General features: G+C 43.3%; 2 protein-coding genes across 3 annotated transcripts; one reads left to right on the forward strand and one right to left on the reverse strand.

Moving 5' to 3' along the window:
* Positions 1-849: 849 nt before the first annotated feature.
* Positions 850-8,857, forward strand: LOC136438009 (cytochrome P450 2U1-like). Of its 2 annotated transcripts, XM_066432632.1 has the most exons (8): positions 850-1,105; positions 1,941-2,077; positions 4,097-4,239; positions 5,188-5,398; positions 6,283-6,566; positions 6,914-7,108; positions 7,986-8,121; positions 8,360-8,857. In XM_066432632.1, the coding sequence occupies exons 1-8, from the start codon at positions 882-884 to the stop codon at positions 8,536-8,538; spliced, it is 1,509 nt and encodes a 502-aa protein (XP_066288729.1). In that variant the 5' UTR covers positions 850-881; the 3' UTR covers positions 8,539-8,857. The 2 variants fall into 2 exon arrangements, with proteins under 2 accessions (XP_066288729.1, XP_066288730.1); XM_066432633.1 differs by lacking the exons at positions 850-1,105; positions 1,941-2,077 and adding an exon at positions 3,545-3,986.
* A 369-nt stretch (positions 8,858-9,226) lies between these two features.
* Positions 9,227-17,001, reverse strand: LOC136438010 (short-chain dehydrogenase/reductase 3-like). Its single transcript, XM_066432635.1, has 6 exons — positions 16,678-17,001; positions 13,041-13,175; positions 12,379-12,510; positions 10,950-11,194; positions 10,335-10,448; positions 9,227-9,917 (listed from the first exon to the last, which is right to left on the reverse strand). The coding sequence occupies exons 1-6, from the start codon at positions 16,903-16,905 to the stop codon at positions 9,833-9,835; spliced, it is 939 nt and encodes a 312-aa protein (XP_066288732.1). The 5' UTR covers positions 16,906-17,001; the 3' UTR covers positions 9,227-9,832.
* Positions 17,002-20,766: the final 3,765 nt, after the last annotated feature.

A 20,766-nucleotide genomic window follows, 5' to 3' on the forward strand; every position in this document is an offset into this window, starting at 1 on the left:
AGTTATATTGGCATGTTTAGTAATGGTTAGCATCCGTTGTAGGCTTCCCCACTGCGATTTTTCAACTTATCGGGGCCTGATTCATACGACGGTTACAGGATTCCAAGCAGATACGGTCCCCAAGCAGATACGGCCCCCCAGCCAAAAAATCGATAAGTTGAAAAAGCGCCATGGGGAAGCCTACAACGGAGGCTAAGTAATGGTTGAGATTAAACTGCAAACGGCAGTGATTCCGGATGATACATTGAGCGAATCATTGTGTAAGAAGAAAGCTATTATTAGAAAAAAAGAAGCATGACGTAATCAAAGCACTAAGAAAACGGACTGACTTCGGGGAATGCACAGTTTCTACATATATTCAACATTAATTAATAACTTTTGCGTGGTGTTGGCGTAACGGTTCGGAGTTTGGCCAAGAACCCAGCGATCCTGGGTTCGAATCCTATGACATGCTTCCGATGTTGCGCTCTTGGGAAAGGCACTTTACACACTTTCCTAACCCCACTCAGGTGTGGAAATGGGTACCTGACTTCGGTTGGGGAGGTAAAAGGTAATGGAAGGAGAGGGTTGGGGTCCGCTTTCCAATACCGCGCCCTAGACACAATAATAACAACACACTGCCCCTTAGGGACCACATTTACCTTTACCTACCTTTTTGATAACTTTGCGAATAGGTTAATGATAGTCAACAAACAACAACACAAACAGAAGCGAAGAAGTACGTTATACGTCACCTACAATAACGCCGGGCCTTGTATATTTAGTAGGGTAAAATCGCATACGTCGACACTATCTGATTATCAGGTGAGCGTTATGCTGATAGGTTTGACCTTTGACCTCTCCAGCTCTTCGAGTATCCACTTCCGTGTTGCCATCACAACATGGCGTTCAACACTTGGATCCTCGGGCTTTTCCCTTTCAATTTACACGTATTTCTTGTTTTCTGCGTGGCATTCTTGTTGGCACATCTGCTTATGAATCGTCTGCGGGATTTCCCGCCCTCCCCGGCGGGCGGCTTGCCGCTGATTGGTCACCTCCTATGCCTGGGTACGAGCCCACACCTGAAGTTGACGGAATGGAGGGGAAAGTACGGTGACGTGTACAGGTAGCAGAACACAGTATCTATCCGCGACTCCTATGGTCAATAGTAGTTCGGGTATAAAGTAGCTCGTCTCGTAACTGTACAAAGCTGTAGAGATTCTTCTGTGCACGTCAGCGAGGCGAAAACTGTGGCGAATTGTAGAAGAATATGTCAGATTTTAGAACAGTCGAGCATAAGCCTATTCGCAGTTCCGTCTTCAAGGCCATTGTTTTGCAAATCTAGACAATGTTGAGACAAGAACTGTTTACAAGCCAGGGGCCTTCACTGCACATGCGTAGTTGGAACTGTGAATGAGCTTATACAAACTTTAGCTCATTTTAACATATTTTATAGATTGTTTCCTAAAGTCAAACATATTCGATTCTTGTAATTTCTTTGTGAACCCTGATATACATTTTGAGGCGTCAAACCTTCTCACTTTTGGGTCCTTAACCATGTAAATCGCCATTGGCGAAATACTACTAACGTTCCGAAAATGATTTCACCAGGTTGGTAGAACATAGGATATTTGGAGTTGCTTTTAACACAACCTGCTGACATTTCGGTGTCTGTCAGAGCTTCTGACTAGAGTACTGTTTCTCACCGCTAGACGGTACGGATCAGGAAGTCAACACCAGTGATGAACCGGGACGAGGGGGGATACAAGCTTAGCCACGTTTGGGATTGTGTTCTCGCCGCAAAAGCGCCACCTACATCGGCTACTCATAGCGGCGAGAAGCAGTAATCCCGTCAAAAGCTCTGAAGAAGGTGTCTGACAGGCACAGAAACGTCAGCAGGTGAGATTCCTGGTTGTGTAAAAAGAAACTCCAAATATCCTACTACTTACGTTACCTTTCAGCATCAGGATGGGGATGGACAGAGCGGTGGTTCTTAACGGGTACAGGGTTATCAAGGAGGCGCTGGTAGATTGTCGGGACGTGTTTTCAAGCAGGCCAGATCTGTACCTACCGAACGCCATATCTGGATGTGGAAAAGGTAACTTTTGACTAAGCAGTTGTAGCACTGATATCTACACTGGGTCAGGGTCAGCACCCACTTGTTATAGAGACCAAGAAGCCAATGTGGCTTTTAAGCCGGCGTCACAATTCATGCGAGCGTCGGCCGACTTTGTAGATCGCCCGAAGCTCGCAGAATTTCAAAATCGCCCGAGCGTCGACCGTATTTTCCAATTAAATTCTCGGGTACGTCCGTCGAACACTAAAAACTAAAAATTCCCCATAAGACGGTACCATCTCTTGGACATGGACGAAGTCAGTATCGACTAACCTGGTAAAAGGTCAATATTTGGATCAACTCTTATTTCTAAAAATCGCCCGAAGCCCGCGTAGTCGACAGGACGTCGTCCGTACTTCGGCCAAAAATGCACATTCAAAGCTCGCCAACACGCCGGCCGAGCTGAGTTTCTTATTTGTGACGGGGGCTTAAGCGCACGAGACGGTATATCACAGGATGGCAAATATACAAATGTAACTGCCTCCTTTGTCAGTACTGGACAACCAGTACGGAAGTGGTCGTCAGAACAGGAGCTCCAGTACTGAGACTTTCTCAGTACTGGACTTCCTGTACTGGGCAGCTTCAGTACTGGGAACACTCCTTTCGGCAGGACGGGAAACCGAGTGCTGAGACTTTAACCAGCGTCTAACGTTATTTTCAGGGCTGCATCTCTTCGATGTTTTTTTTCCTACTTCAAAGCTATTGTTTGGAAAACGTTTGAATGAAGAAAAAAATAGAATAAAAGAAAACGTACACTGAAATAATAATGTACTTTTTATTACCTACCAAAATCTATGTCCATAACCAAGGAACAAAACAGTACTACCTAAACGTTAGTATGTAACGTTACAAGCATACCCTGAACCATAGTCAACCGTAGTAAACTTAGAACTTTCACAGTAGACTAGATAACTTTTTCGATTCCCATGTATATCCAATTGTACTTGATTGTCTGCAATTAGCCTTCGGTCCAAACAATGGATCATCCCAGTACTAATAGAACGTGAGTACAGGACGCCCAGTTCCGAAATAATTTGAGGTCTCGGCTTCCAGTACTGAAGAGTCACTATTTACTGGTAAATCCAGTACGGAACCCGTTACATCCGTAAATCGGCACTCGGTTCTCCAGTGCTGAATGACCTCCGCACTGGGTAACCAGTACCGAAAGACTTTTGACCTAGCCGGAACGCAAATCCGTACTGGAACCCGAGTACCGATCGAGAGCAGTTCAGCTCTGGAACCCGAGTACCGAAACAAATTCAGTTCTGGACGTCCAGTGCTGACGAAGCTTCGGTACTGGAATAAAGCCGTTCCGTACTGGAATTCTTGTACGGAACTTCCTTCCGTACTGGAGGCCGAGTATCGGCGCCATTTTCTCCACGGGTTCCGTACTGGGCGCCCAGTAAGGAGCCGGTTACATCTGTATATTTGCCACCGGATGTTACAGGTAAGGGTTTCTACCTTCTTATTGTGTTGAAATAATCAGACTTTTAGCCATGTTTGTGGTGTCTGTAGGCCAGTGTAGAAGTTTGGTGTTTTGAGGTGATTATCAGGTGGTGAAGAGAGGTCAAAGGTCAGTTTTTGCAAACATGGCTGAATACGTATGGTTTCTGCCGTATGGAATGTCGAAATTATGCTCTAGATTGACACTTCAGAGGTCGGACACCCCTGCCAATAAGCTAGTTCGGAGTTGTTACTACGCATGTGCAGTGTCAAAGGTGAAGGCCCCCCAGACGTGAACAAAACCCGGCGGGGCGTTGTTATGCAAATCAAGACAATGTCGAGACGAGCACTGTTTTCAAGCCGGGGGGCTTCACCTTTGACACTGTACATGCGTAGTAGCAACTCCGAACTAGCTTATACAAGTTTTTCCGTGGACTTAAACACTCAGGTAGGTGACTTGACAGCCTCTTTCTTAGATGAATACCATGTATTATCTTAGAGTGGCAAGTGTGATAACCGGTTCGTGGCCTTTGAATTAGATTTTTTTCACACTGATAGATGTCGTCTTTGCGAAGTGGGGTCAGGCCTACAAGGAGAGACGGAGGTTTGCCAGTAGCGTGCTGAAGACACTGGGCATGAAGGAAGGAACGGGAAGTGCAGAGGACATCATCAGACAAGAGGCCAGCAAACTCTGCCGTAAGGTCAGTAGTCAGTTGACCTTAACCCCCCCCCTATCACTGGACCCCCCCCCCCCCCAGCACAACAAATCACTCAACGAATTTCATCGGCAGAAAACGAATATTTTTAAGCTCTGTTTGTTTTGTTGTCTATTTGGTATGTTTTGAATGATATTTCCATTATAAAGTCAAGGGTAACACAAATGCAGTTTAGGACACAGCGACGCCACCAGCGTGCCGCGAGTCCTGTGAGAGAGGGGCTTTACTTTGTAGGATATTCTCTTGATATTATCATGTTTTTTTAGTATTATTCTGATACAACATACATATCATTACAACCCAGAATGATAAGGAGATATTATTGCATATTTTGGTTATGAATATAATTATTATTTTATAGTTGAGATGACGGCAAATAGTATCCTGGACTTCTGGTGATTCTTGAATATTCATATGTGCAAAGATTTATTTTTTATTTATCTAAAATAGTCGTCTGATATATAAAGAGCAACCATCGCCGAGATCTAACCCCGTATTTGGAACCTACATGTAAATACATGTAATTTTCTATAATATGTTGATTATTCGACAGATATATGCCCACTTTCGTATCTGAAGCTTTTTGAATTTTTACTATACTGTAGTTTTATGTAGTTGATCTTGAATTGAAAGCGGTGACTGTTAGATTTTGATTCACATTAAGATGAACATATTGACAACTACGTTAATACATTGCTTTTACACCAAACATAGTTACTCAAGCAACTGGATAGAATTTTAAAACAGACGTTTCAGACAGCATCCGCTGGAAAGTTCTATCCTTAGTCACTGACGAAAGACAGCGGATGCTGTCTGAAACGTCTGTTGATGATGAAAATTCTATGTAGTTGCTTGAGTAACTATTATTGGTGTATTTTATTACTTGGATGTCTAACCTTCATCAACGTAATGGTCTTTTTTATTTTTTCACAGATTTCCGCGAAAGACTCACAGCCCTTTAACGTGCTAAACGATTTGAACAACGCAGTTTCTAACGTCGTCTGTGCGCTAGTCTTCGGGCAGCAGTTCGGTTACGATGACGAGACTTTCCGAGCCCTTCGCGAGGGCGTGACGCAGGGTTCGACCAGGGTCAGCACTGCGCAGGCGTTTAACGTCTTCCCGGTCCTCCGGTTCGTTCCCGGATGTAAGTCGGCGTATTTTTACAGGTTTGCGTAGCAAAACCTTAGTTAGATCTGTTGGCATGTGTGATGGCCGCCATCATGAATTGTGACGTCACAGGGTCGCCATACCATTTTATTGGGAGGGCTGTTTTTGGGGTCGCTAGCGTTCTCTCTATTTTTAACAAATCGGCACACAACTATCACACATTCAACTCAAATGAAATGAAAAATTCAATACCAATTCATATTTATGAAAAGACCCCGTTATCGCTAAACTAACATAGCAAACCTGAAGTATATGTAGCACAAATACTTAACTCTAGTTGTCATTAACTCTGTTTATAGGAGCTTCCAAACACCCCACCTTCTCACATGACATCTGAAAACGCACGCATATCTAAAGAAAATATCAAGCGATGGAATATGCGTCTTGACATATGGTGGTAAATACATATGGTGTAAATAAGTACCTCTGACCTCTCTACTTCACTTAATTTATTTTAGTTTTTATGTTAGCTTTCATAATTGTATCTATGGGTAAGTAGCTATAGGTTTTAGTTATTGTTAAATAATTGTCATTTAGTTAATTGTTATTTAATGTATTTGTAGTTATTAAGTAATACAATTGTATTGCGTTTTTTCGTATGATGTAAATGACTCGAGGAGGATTAGTATACATGTTGTTTCACTAATCGAGTTTTTTAATGTACATAAATATAAACAAACATAAACTCCGTGAAATGTAGTTACAATTGTCGGTGTGTGTTTGTGAGGACGGTGTCGTTCACATTGGTATTTGAATGCTAGGCACGGCTACGCGCGGCTTATTTTGGCACTACAGTGGTTCTTGTATCTTCCGGTTCTTGTGTCTTTTGTGTACATCTGTTTTGTGCTTCCGTCTTTCAAGTGAACAAGGCTTGCAAGGAGGTGCTAGCCGACATCAAGAAGGTCGAAGACTTCATCTGGGAGCAGATAGAGGAACATCGCCAGCGTCTTGACCCGGACAACCCGCAAGACTTCTTGGACATGTGTCTGTTGGAGGTTAAAGGTCACGGCAGGGTGGAGGGGCTGACCGAGGAAAACGTCATGTACATCGTGTTGAACCTGTTTTTGGCGGGAACGGAGACCACGACCACGACGTTACGTTGGGCAATGCTGTACATGATCGTGAACCCACATATACAGCAACGGGTAAGTTGATATAACATTACAAGGAGAAAGTTTTTCATCTTTTGGTATTATGTAGACATTTTCTTGTGAAAAAATCTATGACCTATGACGCTTAGATACCATAACAAATGTTTTATACAGTAAATTTGGACTTAAACGTCATAGAATTACTGTCATATTCTACACATCATTTAAACTTTACAAAAGTCAATAGTGTATGCAGTCCCCGACCGGGTCTTTCGTCCTAAAAGCAGTAAAACATAAACAGGGAAAAGCAGAAGATTATTCTATCCTTATTTCGTGTGAAAATCAAGATTATAGAAAGACAAAGACAGTCACTCGATTACTGTCCTCCCTTCATTAATCAGGTTCAAGAAGAGCTGGACGGCGTTGTGGGGAAGAGCGGACACCCGCCCACACTAGCCCAGCGGTCCCGACTGCCCTACACGGAGGCGGTACTGATGGAGACCCAGAGGCTCCGGAACATCACGCCGCTCAGCCTCCCGCACGCAGCCCCTGTGGACACCGCCTTCCGGGGGTACCATATCCCCGCCGGAACACAGGTATAACACTTGTGATATTGATTAGCCTGCTGGTCCCAGTCTCTACAGGTCGGCTTAGGTGTGTTTTACCGGACCCAGTCTGCTATATTGACCAGTTTCTATCAGCCTGTCTTCCTAGCTGACATAGAGAGTTTCGCCGCGACCGTAAGCGGCGAGCTAATTAAAGCTAAGCCCGTAAACCGACCACCGAGCGGGCTAAACTGCCTGGGCGGGTGGGCATCACTCCTAGCACCGTAGAGGTACCATGGATCTCCCGATGGTATGGTTTCACGGCTATTATTGATAGATTCATGATTATATTCTTGGAGTAGACGCCGCTTCGGATCACCTGGAGCATATTCCGTGGATCCGTTGGGCCCGAGTTCGATCCTAATGTCGGATCCAGCTCGGACATGTTGACTGCGTTCGTCATTTCGGATGGTGACGTAAAGCCGGCGGCCCCGTGTATGAGGGAACTTCAGGCATAAGCCTCAAGCGTCAAACCTCTGCATTTAAAAGAACCCAACACACTTCTCGAGAAGTGCGGTGACCCTGTGTGCTTGGCCAAAAAACGCGAGCCGTAGCGAAGCGGCATTGCACTACCACTAGCTACTTGAAAAAGCATCATGCTTCACCTCATGCTTAGTTGAAGATGACTGCTTTACCATTACCTTACTTAGACAATCCGATACTACGTAGTAGTTATAGAGGAACTTACAAAAGTCCCTGTACGATTGTCGTGTCAATTTCAAATTTAAATGTACACATTGAGGAATGTTGAGAAAAATACCGCAAACCTTTATCGATCAAGGTTCAAAACAGGTTGTGACAGATATGAGATCTATACCGTTCAAAGGTGTTTATAGTTACTCCATGTCGTTCTGCTATTTTATCCTAGGTAATACCAAACCTGTGGTCAGCGCACATGGATCCGGAGTTCTGGCCGGATCCGGAACGTTTCGATCCCGGCAGGCACCTGGACCCGGAAGGGAAGCTAATCAAGAATCCGGAATCCTTCCTGCCCTTTTCAGCTGGTGAGTTTCCATAGGAATCATATTTTTGTACCTTTGTATCGTATCGTATCGTATCCTATCCTATCATATCATATCATATCGTATTGTGTAATGCTTATTATATTTAGACTGTTGTACTTCGTTTGCGTGGTTCCAGACGAGTATATCTTATGTAAACACATAATAAATATCATATCTTATGCATATAGAATATACATGCATACGATAGAAAGATGACAGTTGTTGTGTTTTATTCCAGGTCGCCGAATGTGCTTGGGTGAGCGTCTGGCCAAGATGGAACTGTTTCTGTTCTTCACGGCCATAATGCAGCAGTTCTCCTTGGTGTTGCCAGAGGGCGCTTCTACACCGTCCACAGACGGCGTATTTGGCATTACGCTGTCGCCTCAGCCTTACACACTTTGCGCTGTACCCAGATAAGACCAGATAACTGGGATATACAAGACCAATGAAAACTCAAAATATTCGGAAAACGTTTTTATTTCACATTTTTCTCCTGGTCCTATGAACAGCATGTCTGAAATGTAATTTGATGCGCGTATACTAGTATGTATGCTACACACTTATATGTATTTAAACGGTTTTCAAGAAAATATGGCGTTGACGACAAGGACACAAACGTAATCAACAGTACGTGTGTCATGATGTACTCTGGAAGATCGAATCTATCTATCTTTCTATCAATCTATCTATATTTATCTATTTGAATTTATCTATCCATCTATATTTATCTATATCTATCTATATCTATCTAATAGTATGTATCTATCTATGTATCTATCTATGTATCTATCTATCTATCTATCTATCTATCTACCCATCTATCTATCTATCTATCTATCTATCTATCTATCTATCCATCCATCCATCCATCCATCTATCTATCTATCTATATTTATCTATCTAAATAGTATATTTATCTATCTATATTTATATATCTATGTATCTATCTATCCATCCATCCATCCATCCATTTTTATCTATCTATTTATCTATCTCTCTATCTCTACATATATACATTTATATTTACATATAGATTTAAATATACTTTTGATACATATACATAACTAAGGCGCGCTCTCACGAACAAGGCAAGACCAGCGTCACATTGCAGTTGATGTGATATTTATTCTATTCTGATGAGTGTTACGTACAATAGATATGGTTAACTAATGGAACTCAATAAGAAAAGATGAAACACTTGTACTACACATGTAAGTCGATAGATGGCACCATTTCACTGTACGAAATTGTTTGGCATCTATGACATCATCGTGTGTCCGGATGTTCTTCACAAGTTACATCCTGCCTCCAAATGCCTTCGACTAACAAAAGTCTACCAAGGGATGTTTGTTTGCTTGTTTGTTTGTTTACCTGCCAGCACTTTGGTAGTCTTTTTCTGGTTCTGTTGCCTTCCCCCGGGAAATAACTACTGGTTCTGTCTATCTACTTGTCTCTGCTAGGTGGCGCTGCAGTGGGAATAATGCATGCTAGGTGGCGCTGCAGTGGGAATGATGCATGCGGTCCCAAACATGACTACATATATGTAAACTTGTATCCCCGCAGTTCCTACTTCTAAATAAGGGGTTGTAACGGCAGCAAATTTTTCGGAGCTGTGGTCTAGGACCAGGTGTTTCCACCTGTATTTTTCTGAGTCAGCTACATCACGTGTAGAGCATGTCAGATAGTAGAGCCACATTATCTACCGAACGTGTTATCGTTTTGCACAGAAGTTCTCCATGTCTTTCATCGCTCCGGTAACGTACAGCACGTTTCGCATCCACGATCCCGGCAACCAGCTGTAAATGTAAAATGTATTGTATAGTTTTGGCCACAGAAAGTTCAGTACACTCGCACAGAAACATGCGTAAACAAATACAGACACACACAGACACACATACACACGCTCACACTCTGAATCAGACACACACACACACACATACACATTCCACACACACGCACACAATCTGAATCGGACACACACTGACTCACACACACGCACACACGGATACACAGACGCTCACGTACACACACACACACACACTTGCACACACACACACACATACATAAATACACACATACACATACATACGCACACACAGAACGAGAAAATGAGAAAACGATTACGACAGGAGAGAGAAATAGAGGAAGACAACAGTACAGGACAACAGGAATATAAATTCAAGTCGAATGTAGTATGAGCATCAAGCACTAACCTATTGATTATCCATGTTAGATGCATGACACGTGGAAGAATAACCCGACGTTGGTTCGTTTTTACAGCTTCTATTGTCTGCTCAGCGACTTGCTGCGGCGTCAGTGAAAATGGCCTGTTTAAGAGAAAAAAAAAAACATGGTTAGCGTCAGTAACACATAACCAGAGAGGCTTTCAGGTTCCGGTTGTAAATATAGCAAATGGTATTAGGTTGTATGCAAGTTTTGATAATAGAAAGAGCTGTCTCTGAGATATAAAGTCTTTTATAATACATTCATGTAAATAACGCGGTGTAAGTCAAAGTTCCTTCCCGCACCGATGGTGCATAGGGCGGCGTCCATCTCCGTTTCAGTAGCCCTTGAGCCACACAACTTTGTGCAATCGTATACAGCAGGGGGCTAGTCCACTGGTAGTGGTGTGTGTTTAACTTCCATACTCTTTCCCAAATGCAGAGTGCTAAGCAGAGAAAGCAGTATGTACCATTTTTAAAGTCTTTGGTATGACCGAAAGGGTCGGGGATCGAACTCACGACCTACTGTGTGCAAGACGAACACTCTACCCACTAGGCCATTGCACCGGTGCATAGCTTAATGAAATAAAGAAGACATATCCATACTGTGTTGTGAGGTCCTTAAACATGTCAGTAGTGGTGTGTCCGGGGCACATGCACGTCACGCTGACGTCACGGTGGCCTTGTTCTCTCAGCTCCGCCGCCAGCGACTCATAGAACCCGACCACGGAGAACTTGGACGCGACGTAGTCTGAAACCCCAGGTAGCGGGAACAGGCCCAGTGTCGAGGCTATGCCAACCACGTGGCCGCGACCGTTAGCCAGCATGGACGGAAGAACAGATTTCGTAGTCTGGAACACAATGACGAGAAAACCAATGAATTTAAAACTAGAAAGGCAACATTTTCGAGAAAACGCAGGATATTCCCCTCCCATTACCTACACCTCAAATATGACATCCTTAGCATTTACTGTAAGGGAATTATGAAGTTTCTGCATGAGTTATGGAAAGGAGGTCCTCATTAGCATGATATATGGCCAGGTGTGTTCACCTTTCCTAAAGGCACCTATACCTCAAATATAACATCCACAGCTTTTACCTTAAGGGAAATACAATTTTATGCATAAATCATGCAAATGAGGTCCTCATTAGCATAATTCATTGTCAGGTGTATTCACCTTTTGTAAAGGTACCTACATGTCAAATATAACATCCGTACCATGTAACATAAGGTACATATAACTTTCTGCAATACCATTAGTAGAGCTACCACCCCACATCTACTTGTTTTTTGGCAGATGGAGAAGAAGAAGAAAGAAAGATGAACAGGCAAGCAAAAACAGTATATTCCCTCCTGTGGAGGGGAATATAAAAATCATCATCAGTAACGGTACTTCACCTAAATCCGCGGGGTAACATATATCCGTGATGTTTGAAAACGGGCTATTTAAGGATATATACTAGTACTAGGTGCAACATCAGTAATACCACCAGAAATACAAGCTTGACAGACTAACAGACTAAATGGCGTTACACTCAGGCTTCATTATTTTATTCCGCCGGGAAATTAGAATCCAGATTGCACCATCACTTTACAATCATCCCTTTAACATTCAACCGCGTATCTCACTGCGGAACGTTGGTGAACTCGCTGTTCGACCGAGCGATTCGACAGAGCGCCCGCTATAGAAATGTCATCGATAAAAACGAATCTTTTTATGCTTTGTGTGTTTTATTGGCGTTTTAGTCATACTTGTAAATTTTGAATATCATTGCTTTTTCAAAATCAAGGGTAACACAAATCCAGGATGCAGCGAGGCCGCTTACGTGCTGCAGTCCAGTGAAATACTCGCTTATAAGAGACGGGGACGCCAGAAACTTTTTTGCAACTTTTGACCCGCTGCTCATCGACTCATGACGTCTATCTTCATAAAGTTACATCATAGAAGTGCTTATCAAAAAGAATTTCATATTTGTAACCTACAGATTATAGAAAGATTCGGTGTACATGTATCAGGCTATTTGTAAAGCATACCCAGAAATGGGACAAGGTGTTGACACGAAAAGTGTCCTCGATGTTGTCGTCCTTGGTTTCCAGCAGTGTTCCGCCGTGCACGACGCCCGCGTTGTTCACCAGAATCGTGATCGCACCAACATCCTCCTGCACCTGGAAAACAACCAGTAAAACAGACCGTATTTACATGTTTGTGCTTTCTACTATGAGTCCCATTCGATACATATGCTGGTCTCCACCTACCTCTACCGGCCTCAGTAGTACTTACTTCTACCAGCCTTTAACTACCGCTACCGTCTCTACGTACCTCTACTTGCCTCTATGTATCTCCATCGTTCTTTATCTATCTCTATTGGTCTCTATTTACCGTTACCAGCCTCTACCTAGCTACCTCTACTGGTCTATATCTAGTTCTACCGGTCTCCGCCTATAGTTGTCGGTCCCTACCTCTACCGTCCTCTTCCTACCTCTGGTCTATCCCTATTTCCACTGGTGTCCACCTACAGTTGCTGGTGTCTAGCTACCCTCTTCCGGTCTCTGAAGGATTTAATAAGTTGGGGAAAGATCGGGAGCCAATCTATCGTTTTGAATTGCTTCTATACGCGAGTAAGAATCTTAAAAGCACACGGAGCCTTATGTATACGTTCTTTATAGAGGGTGGGGGGCATTCTTTCATGACATACCTTTTGAATAGTTTTGTACACCTGTTCGCGATTTCCAACGTCACACCTGTAGAAATGACACCGAGCCTTTCCGCTTTCTTCGACTTCTTTTTTCACCGACGACAACTTTTCTTCGTCCCGGCCCCACAGAATAATCTGGGAGGAAACAAAACAAACATAATTGAATTATGAATTAGAGGAGGAGAATCTTGACACAGACAGACAGACAGACGCACCCGCACATACTCTTACAGACACAAAAGTATGGTACTACACAAACGAACATAAACACACACACACACACACAAACAAACACACGCACACGCACACGCACACGCACACACACACACACACGCGCGCACACACACACACACACAAAAAACACACACGCACGCACACGCACACACACACCATAACACACACATACACACACTGTACTAAGGAAAACATTGGCGTCAACAACAATGACTTGGTGATTTTCAATACAAGATTTGGTAGTCAGCAACTTTTCTGTTTTCCCCATATGTATTGTACATACAGCAGTATGAGGCCCTGACTCACAGGGGGCCATGCGGATTGACCTTGCCCTGCAGTCTGCTACAGATATAGGCGACCTTCATGTCTATCAAGCGAGGGTACCCTTTGATGCCTTCACAACAAAAACACTCATGTGCGCTGAGTACATTAAAGGCGAAGGTCTGTGGCTTTATCAGATCACGTTCATGCATGCCCTTTACAAGCCCCTAAACGTGCCTCGAATTGTAAACAAACTCAAATGCTCTTAAATGAAACGTTTCCGACAAAAGGACACGGTAATCTCATTTGCTTCTTTTCTTAAGGAGGTTTTCAGTGTGTGCCCCTCTCCCTAGCTCCCTCCAACAGGCCCTCCTACGGGCGTATGGATCGTAGAAATCGGCAGAAAAGGGAATCATTAGCCAGTAGAGTCACGGTCCACGGTGAGGATCACAGTTCGACCGCGTAGGAGCCTGCAAATGAAACCCCGGCAAATATTCTTCCTATAGCCGGCGTAGCTAGTCTGGTAGAGACTACGAACTAGCCTCCACCAGGCCCTCCTACGGGTGTATGGATTGTAGAATTCAGTAGAAAAAGGAATGATTAGCCAGTAGAGTCAGTCCACGGTGAAGATCACATTTTGCCCGCGTAGGGCCTGCAAATGAAACCCTGGCAAATTCTTCCTATAGCCGACGTAGTTAGTCTGGTAGAGACTACTATCTTCCTACTGCCTTCGCCACCTACTCTCCGAGCAGAGGTTTGGCTTCGGCTGGTTTTTCAAAGCGTTTTTGGCTTGGCTACATAAACTTGAAAACGGGACAAAACATTAGTCTCTACCAGACTAACTACGCCGGCTATAGAGAGAATATTTGCCAGGGTTTCACTTTCAGGCTAGGACTGCATATTGGGCCCCCTCTCTGTAGCCGACACCCTTCTTACAATATTTTGCCAATTTCTACTATTTTCCCAGCGATCCGCGGGGCCTGGTAGAGGCTAACAAAACACTAAAGCCCGGCAAAAACGACTACAGAAAAAAAGCGGACTTGACCTCTGCTTGGAGAGTATTCGCAAGCACTGTTACCTATTCTCCAAGCTTCGGTCGAGTAGGGTAGGCTAGGAGTGTCCGGGAATTTTAACGTCGCTCTCACTTCACCTCTGCAACAGAACGGAATGCCTCAAGCCTTTTATTAAATACGATCACTCTCACACATTATGGTGAAGGGAGAGAGACGTTAAAATTCCCGGACACTCCTACCCTACACCTCTGCTTGGAGAATACTGTTGCCTGATATCACATGTAATCAGTGTTTTGACCAGGCTCAGACTAGCCTAAGGGTAAAGAAAAAGAGTGCATGTTGGCAGTCAGAGTCTGGACGACAGATGGAGCGGGGAGTAGCACTTCCGCTGACGCGACTTGCCGCTAGACGAAACACGGTGTAACAGTAGAATCATAGGAACGTCAAATAGACGAAACACGGTGTAACAGTAGAATCATAAGTACGTCAAATAGACGAAACACGGTGTAACAGTAGAATCATAAGTATGTCAAATAGACGAAACACGGTGTAACAGTAGAATCATAAGTACGTCAAATAGACGAAACACGGTGTAACAGTAGAATCATAAGTACGTCAAAACGGGCCAGGGGCCTGTGCCTAGCCTGTGCGTATTCTGTAATTTTTGATTTCTTAACTGTAAGAGAATTCATGTACTTTAACGTTCACTACTCAACCGCTAAAATTTCATCAAAGCCATTGTTTGATCACTAAAAGTCGGGACAGCGATGTCTGTACCGAACGTTTAGATTAAATGCAGTTAACTGCTCACTTTTTCCCAAACTGCTAAAATTACCAGCCGAAATATTAAATGGAATTACAGTACATGTTTCGTATACGATACACACATGCATGAAACGGTGATGGAATTTCGCAGTGAATAGTCTCGATTCATGGAACAGTTATCCCACTAAAAGCTAACGTTACACGCAGTCAGTACCGGTTTCCGTAATGCCGTAGGGCTGATCCGTAGCACACAATACCATATGCACGCACAGTGACGTAATGTATCGATTTTACAGTGTTGAAATATAGCGGAGGAAGGAAATGAAATATCGATTGATTCGGGCGATGTCCCAGATTAATGTACACGTTGAAATACAGTGAGAATTGATGGTGAAATCCCATGTGCTTCATTTTACCATATCCCTATACTATATAGTCTAGAGAGTCAGTTTGTAATAGAAACGAAGAGCTATAGGAAACCGTGCGATTTTTTTTACTCCTAACATCTGCTTGGACTACTAATACACAATATGTGCATATGTATGGACGGGAATTGACCGTAACGAGGACCGAAAAGGGGGTTTTGACACCTTTGCAGATTGGTGTTTGTACAACGTCTGTCTGCTCTTTTACGCTCCCACAGGTCAACCACAGGTCAGAGCAATGTAGGAGGCTAGATCAATAAAATCCGAGACTCCCGGGCGCTCTTTTATGTGGGCCGTAAAAATGGTATTTACTATGTGTACCGAGTGACTGCTAGTAGCTGGCCGGGTAGCCAAAGCCTTGCCCCGCCTGGTTGACCGCAGGAACACGATAGATGGCCGGAGAGTGCGCTAGGCAAACATGATTTGGTTACCGGCGTTCAGTACCCAGACAATGTTATGTGGTCTGCTTGCAAATGAAGTACGTAAGATGAGAGGGTCCAATTTAACGGTATTGGTTAGGAATTATGTTTGCTTATATCTTAATTGGTGCTGATAAATCATTTACGTTTACCATTGCTATATAGTGAAGGCAAAATATGATTATATATTTCACAAATCTAATGGTAAAGCATACGTTAAAACGTGTGACTGTGAAGGTATACAATGCGCTTGCTGGTTTGGATATACCTTCTTTATCTAAGCTTAGTATACCCTGTCTGATTACAATGTAGCAGAAATTAATTATTATCAAATTAGCGGAGAAGCTATCAAACATTGAATGACCTAGAAAAAAGTATAAATGAATCGGTCAACCTACATTTAGTACCACTGTTGTGCTAAACATGTGATCCTAGTTTGACACCTTACCCAAAATAGACGATCCTACATACTGAAGTCACAGACACACATACATACACAGCCATGTCCGGATATACCAACCGTGCTAGCTCCGTGTTTGGCAAACTCCAAGGCAAGGCACCGGCCAATTCCCCGGCTGGCCCCGGTGATCAGCACCGTTTCCCCGCTCACGCTCTTCCGTCGTTCCGCTCGCAGCACACGCAAACAGACAGCTTGGCAGCTTCGAAAAAGGACAACAAAGAATAGGAGAAGGATCCGCAAGGGAGATCCACACAGCGCTTTAAGCACCCTTGTCAAAAAGTGCGCCATTATTGTAGAGAACCTGGGACCTTGGACGAGTCCAACATTGCGCGACACATGGGTAGGTCCGGCAACCCGTTTCCTGGCCACAAGAAATCCAATATCATCTACAGATTTCAGAGCATAGCTTCCACGAAACAGTGTTACATATTTCCTGACTGGTGCATACAGACAAATTCTAAGTAGTCTGTATTCCCTGGAGTGTTTAAAAAATGGTCTCTTCCACCTCCGGTCCAACCGGATCCTTGAACGCACTTGCGGAAAGATCTAAAAAAACATGTTCTCTTGTTGTAATTGTTCAAACATGATACCCTATACCAAATGTACACATAGTAGGCTGCCATGTAACCCTATATTTCCTGCCACGGACTGTGTATATTGTATTGTGGTGTACCGAGAACCTCCTAGGGTATACATACCTGTACATGTGAAAGTATCGTATTTCACCTGTTCCAAACTGTGCCCTCTAGTTGACCTATATAGGGAAACCGGGCAGACGGTGTGTGTGTGTGCGTGTGTGTGTGTGTGTGTGTGTGTGTGTGTTTGTGTATGTATGTGTGTGTCTGTGTATGTATGTGTGTTTGTGTGACTGTGTTTGTGTGTGTTTGTGTGACTGTGTCTTGTGTGTGCGTGTGTGTATGTGTCTGTGTGTCTGTGTGTGTGTATGTAAGACGTGGGGGGGGGGGGGGTAGCCACACGATCTCAAGAGAAAACTTAAACTCGTTTGTTTTGTCACAGCCTACTTGATTTTATTTTTTTTGTACGAAAGCTACGATTTCATTCCATCGCATATCGACCCTCGCCACGGCTGTTACAAGTCGGAAGTACCTCTGAACACCACCTATAGTAACTACCGGCCTGTGTGTTTGGCAGGTGGAACCCAGCTGGCTAACCATACTGACATATCGTGAGGAACACGTGTCTGCTTTTGCTTTGTTGCAACAAGGAAGAACAAAGCCCGAAACAAAGAACAAAAATCTCTAATGCATCGTCCCTTAAAAACAACCCAAGCAATATTAGGGCCCGAAAATCAGATATTGAAAGTCAACATATACATGATTAGTTAAAACAACGCTAGCACAATGTATAGCAACGTCCATGATGCAAAATAATGACGTTGTTGTGATGTGAGAACTCACTGAAAAGGCTGGAGTTTTTGAAGGCTCGCGCAACTAAGGGGATCATCGTACGGCACGATATTGTGCGGTTTCAAAATGCTCATAGTATGAAGTTATTACGCAAATGTGCTAAACAATGTTTAGTAATTGCCACTACCACAGATTTCAGCATTTATTTCCGTTTTTTTGGGCCCTACCCTAATATTGCTTTGGTTGCCTTTAAAGAGCTAGACTACACTTGTGTTGGTGAGATGCTTGGTGTAGTTTGACAGTAGACTAAAACAGCACACTAGTCACGTAATCTCCAAGCAGATGTAAGACAAAATAATGGCTGGGTGAATACTCGGGAGAAAGTGCGCAAGTACAGTAAGACGTAGCAAAATACGCAGCAAAATACACACAAGCCCGACTGCTTCCTTTGTTTTACGTAATAAGTTATTCACATTTCTCAAATCAAGTACAACAAGTTCTAAGATTCTCAATGCTACAGACTGTTTTCAGTACATATCTAAATGCAACAATCCCCACAATGCAAAAATAGGTAGATTTTCAAACGACTGCTTTATCATTAGAAAAAAAAAATACCGAAACTAATGATTAGCCCCACTCGATTGTAACACTATATCATAAAACGTATGCTAGCCCTTATTGTATTGTATTAGTAATTAGGATGTTAAGTTTCATTCTATACTTCTACTATTTTGTATTATGTTTAAGAATTGTTGCCATACTTTGTATCGTGTACAATTGTCGTGAATGCAATAAAGTTCTCTCTGCTTAAAGATTAACTTTAATGATTGAGATGGCTTTGATAGGTATCTTATATCTTTATACCAGGCTATGTTACACATGATGACATAGTGGTGGTTTTGAAACACAGCTGGACTCAAAATCATACAATAACGCCACCTATCATCTTCTCAGCAAACTTCAGCATACGTTTCCATGTGGACATCCATGTGGCTGTAAGAGCACTACTATATTAGCTCAGTAGTAAAACTGTATAAATTGAGAACAGCAAAAAAAAATATGAAGCGCTCGACATTTGTGTATGACTGTACCGTAATCACTCTGTCACGTGTCATCTAAAGCGGCGTCGTGTGGCGTAACGCCAGGGTTTTCGGCCTTGAACCCAGCGGTCCCGGGTTCGAATCCCCTGACGTCACCGATGTTGTGCCCGTGGGGAGAGGCACTTTACACGCCTTTCCTCACTCCACCCAAGTTGTATATTTAGCTGCCTGTGTCCCACGTGTTGCAGTTCCAATAAAATAGGTTGCCTGTGTTCCACTGTTGCAATTCCAATAAAATAAAAAATAAAAATCTAAAGTAAAAGGCTACACAGGTAACGTTAATTGCTTATGATGGATTTGCGGACCACATACATACGTAGGCATTCTCTTAATTAAGTTGGAGCGTTCACTTATGATAGTTTAGTCTCCAGTATTCTGTTATACATAATATTAAGACCCTGTAGAGAATGTCTTGTTCAAATTGTATTGAGTCCTCAGGAAGAGCGATATCGTCCTCGAAATCGAGATCAGAAAGGGTCTCCGTCGGGTAACGCCTGCTGCGACGACTTTAACTCTTGAAAATCCTTCTTTTCCTAGAAAATTCTGGCCCAATCTGGAGCCTTTTTGGTTAGACAGCACAGGTATGGTCTAAGCTCTCCCATTTTGGTCAACATTTGTTCAGTTCAGCAGTTTGGTTGGCGGAAGGACATGGGTGAGTTGTTGGGTCCTTTTGGCCCTGAGCGGATGTATACGGAAGACAAATGGGGTGAAAGGTAGGAGTTTTGCTCTACTTTCGGCTTTTCTGGGAGTTTGAGCTCGGCAAGTGCCTATTTTCTTTCCATCTTTATAAAACAGACCCTTCTGACTTTCAGGAGCAGCAGAATTATTGAGATTGAAATTTGGGTTAGCACTTTGATGAAGCATTGCTTTAATGTATTCTAACATACTTTCCAATGGAAGTAGGTCACTGTAACATCTGCCATGAAGGATGAGACCGCAATTGTGTGTGATAGCTGTCCGCAATACATAGTCTAAACCGCAAAACGTCATGATAAAAAGAAACGGGGTCAGAGGATCTACTTGCAAAACACCAGTGTAAATACTGAAATGGTCTGTCTCTCCATCTTGGGTGATCACCAACAGCAGAAGTGTCCAGATACATGACTCAAACTGCATTATTGACAACATCTGACAACATGCGTGCACTACTTGGAGGCATAGTGGCAGTTGAGCGACACCTAGCGGTCTCTGGGAGAACTTCAATCATTCCTACGAGCGTGGCGATACGCGAGGCTCCTTACGTCTCTGACATGCAGTATATTTCATACGTTTCTTCCTTTCACGGTGTCACCACTTGTAACGTCTTCTGTCTTTCCATATCGTATCGTGCGCACAGTGCCCATCCCGATTTCACAGAATGCACAGCTTGGTGACACAGACGTGTCCATCCACTGGCAGTTTTTGTATCAAAGCTTTTCACTTGGTATGACCAAGGAGGTTTTATATAAAACCTCCTTGGTATGACACGTATAACATATTTGATATGATAGTGATTTGATTGTTCCTCTGTTCATCCTTTCTCCTTCATGGCTATACTCTATCTGCATGTGTTCACTCTCCGGTCACAACGATCGCATTGCTTTTATAACAGTGGGATTAAAGCGCCTCCAACTGACCAGTCTAACTTGTCTAGACCTTTTAGCGTAGTGGTTAAGGCGTGCGGCCTGTGGACTGGCGGACCC

The sequence above is a fragment of the Branchiostoma lanceolatum genome, chromosome 7 (genome assembly GCF_035083965.1).
Source record: "Branchiostoma lanceolatum isolate klBraLanc5 chromosome 7, klBraLanc5.hap2, whole genome shotgun sequence".
Classification (NCBI taxonomy): Eukaryota; Metazoa; Chordata; class Leptocardii; order Amphioxiformes; family Branchiostomatidae; genus Branchiostoma; species Branchiostoma lanceolatum.

Bases quoted from the DNA above. Each gene is read 5' to 3' on its own strand.
- LOC136438010 (XM_066432635.1), bottom strand. From the start codon at position 16,905: ATGGCGCACTTTTTGACAAGGGTGCTTAAAGCGCTGTGTGGATCTCCC. The intron at 11,195-12,378 runs GTATGCTTTACA...ATTGTGTTCCAG, and splicing joins ACACCTTGTCCCATTTCTGG to ACTACGAAATCTGTTCTTCC. The intron at 10,449-10,949 runs GTATGGATATGT...TCTCTTAAACAG, and splicing joins TTTAAGGACCTCACAACACA to GCCATTTTCACTGACGCCGC.
- LOC136438009 (XM_066432632.1), top strand. From the start codon at position 882: ATGGCGTTCAACACTTGGATCCTCGGGCTTTTCCCTTTCAATTTACAC. The intron at 1,106-1,940 runs GTAGCAGAACAC...GTTACCTTTCAG, and splicing joins AAGTACGGTGACGTGTACAG to CATCAGGATGGGGATGGACA. The intron at 5,399-6,282 runs GTAAGTCGGCGT...CCGTCTTTCAAG, and splicing joins CCTCCGGTTCGTTCCCGGAT to TGAACAAGGCTTGCAAGGAG.